The sequence below is a fragment of the Camelina sativa genome, chromosome 19, assembly GCF_000633955.1.
Source record: "Camelina sativa cultivar DH55 chromosome 19, Cs, whole genome shotgun sequence".
In the NCBI taxonomy this organism is placed as follows: Eukaryota; Viridiplantae; Streptophyta; class Magnoliopsida; order Brassicales; family Brassicaceae; genus Camelina; species Camelina sativa.
Window position 1 is genome coordinate 14,952,931 of NC_025703.1, and position 2,174 is coordinate 14,955,104.

General features: G+C 41.9%; 1 protein-coding gene across 1 annotated transcript; it reads right to left on the reverse strand.

Annotated features, from left to right (window-relative positions):
- On the reverse strand, positions 236 to 901 carry LOC104767842. Its single transcript, XM_010491814.1, has one exon. The coding sequence runs from the start codon at positions 899 to 901 to the stop codon at positions 236 to 238; it is 666 nt and encodes a 221-aa protein (XP_010490116.1).

The following is a 2,174-nucleotide window of genomic DNA, read 5'->3' on the forward strand; positions in this document are numbered from 1 at the left end:
TTTTTGGGGGACAGTAATCTTCAGAATTAACCTGACATGGGTATGATTTATCTTCAGAGGTAAATTTCCGGAGTTAAAGAAGGATTGGACCTCTGCCACCAGTTCCTCTCCCACTGTGCTCCAGTTTGATTGGAAGAAGCTTGCTGAGAACCCATCCGGCCCAGGAGCTTTGTCAGGATGGATAGCGAAGCATGCTCTTTTGATTTCCTCTACCGTTGGCAATTTAATCAATGATTCATTCATGTCCTGTGAGATGCAGGGAACTAGGGCCTCCTGGACCACAATCCATTCTATTTCCTTCTTGAGATGTAAAGATTTGATGAAAGTAGTCAGTGATTGCTGTGACAATCTCTTTTTCCTCATACACTGGGTTTCCTGTAGCTGACTCCATCACAGAAATATTATTTAGAGCCCTCCAACTCTTTGTTGCTGCATGAAAATATCCAATGTTTTTGTCCCCCAAAGTTAGCCAGAGTTGTCTACTCCTTTGTTTCCAGAACGTCTCTTCATTTTGGTAAGCCTTCAACAACTCTCGATTGATTCTTTCCAGTTCCGCTTGGTTTTCTTCATCTTTAGTCATGTTTTCCTCCAAGGCTTTTCGAAGAGAGATTATTTCTTTTTGACTAATTTCATGATGGTATTTGCTCCAGGTGATGATTGCCCGTCTGCAGGCATCTAGTCTCTTCTCCACCGATGCATCCAGGATAGAGTTCCACGCCTCAAGGACCAATTTCCTCACTTCTTCATTTCCTTTTAAAGCTCTATCATAACAGAATAATCCTCTTCTTTTTTTCCTAAAAGGTTCAAAAGATGTGACCAAAAGTCGGTGGTCTGAGCCTTCAAACCGTAAATACTCACTTCTACCTGAGGAGAACTCCATAATCCACTCACTGTTTGCCATAGCTCTATCTAAACGACACCGCACCAGATGAGAATGATGTGTCCCTCTCCAAGACAGGAATTTTCCTGTGTGCTTTAAGTCAAACAGGTCACAAGTTGACATCAAAGTTCTCAGGTTAGTAAATGACCCTTCTGGTCTTGGCGGGCCACCTACTGTTTCAGAGTTATTTATGATTTCATTGAAGTCTCATGTGATGAACCACAGACTATCTCTAGATGTGCCAATATTCTGGATGTGGAGCCAAAATTCCTGCCTTTTTGCCATGTCTGGTTCTCCATATAGGAAGGTAGAGAAGAAGATCTTACCTTTTGTTTTTATTCTGGTATCAATGTAATTTTCACAAGAAGTAAGGATTTCGACTTCAATGTTTCCTTTCCAGAATAAGGCAAGTCCTCCCACACTTGATTCTGATGGAGGGACTAAGAAGTTTGAAGAGTAGCCCATCCAGTCCAGGTGTTGGAGAATAAATTCAGAGGTATTCTTTGTCTCCATGAGGAATAATATATCTGGGAAAATCTTTTTCTTGATTTTCCTTAATCGTTGTACTGTTATAAGCTTCCTCAACCCACAACAGTTCCAGCTCAACACCCTTAAGGAAGAGGGGCTGGGAGATTCTGAAAATCCACCATATTCTTCTTTCTTGCAGGTATTAAGGAGATTTTTGGATCCACGGCCTTGCGCTGTTTTGCTCTGCGTTTCCTGCCCAAAGAGGTTTCCTCTTCATATATCTCAATATCGTCAGCTTTACTTCTATTTTGATTCGAGGACTCACCTTTTGACCTTTGAGTTTGTCTAATAACACTGGTTTTCTTTGGGGAGCTCTGCACTAAGTTCCATTTTTGGCTTTTCATTCCTGGTAATTTTTGTATTGTTTTTGTTGATGGTTTTGCTAGTGGTGGTCTACCATGCCCTCTTGATGATTGTACGTTTGATGTTTCTCCAGCTGGAGGTATTTCTTCACTAATAGTCAAGCGGGTAACCGGTGTTCCGGATAGCGGTCCATTCTCCACTGGTAGACTTTCTGAGGCCGTTGCCACCGCAGATTCAATAATTCTTTCCGTCGTGTGACTCATTAAGTTTCTAGCCTCACCCTATAATTGCCATTTTCAAATTAGTGAATGCTTCCTCTATTCTCAACTCTTCGATCTCTTGTAGGTACATATGTGAGGGCTCTACTGTATCTCTCTCCTGAGAACGAGTACTGATTCTCCACTCTAGTGTCTATCTTTCGTTTCTGAGAGGTAATACCCTCTTGAGACTCGAATCCCGACTG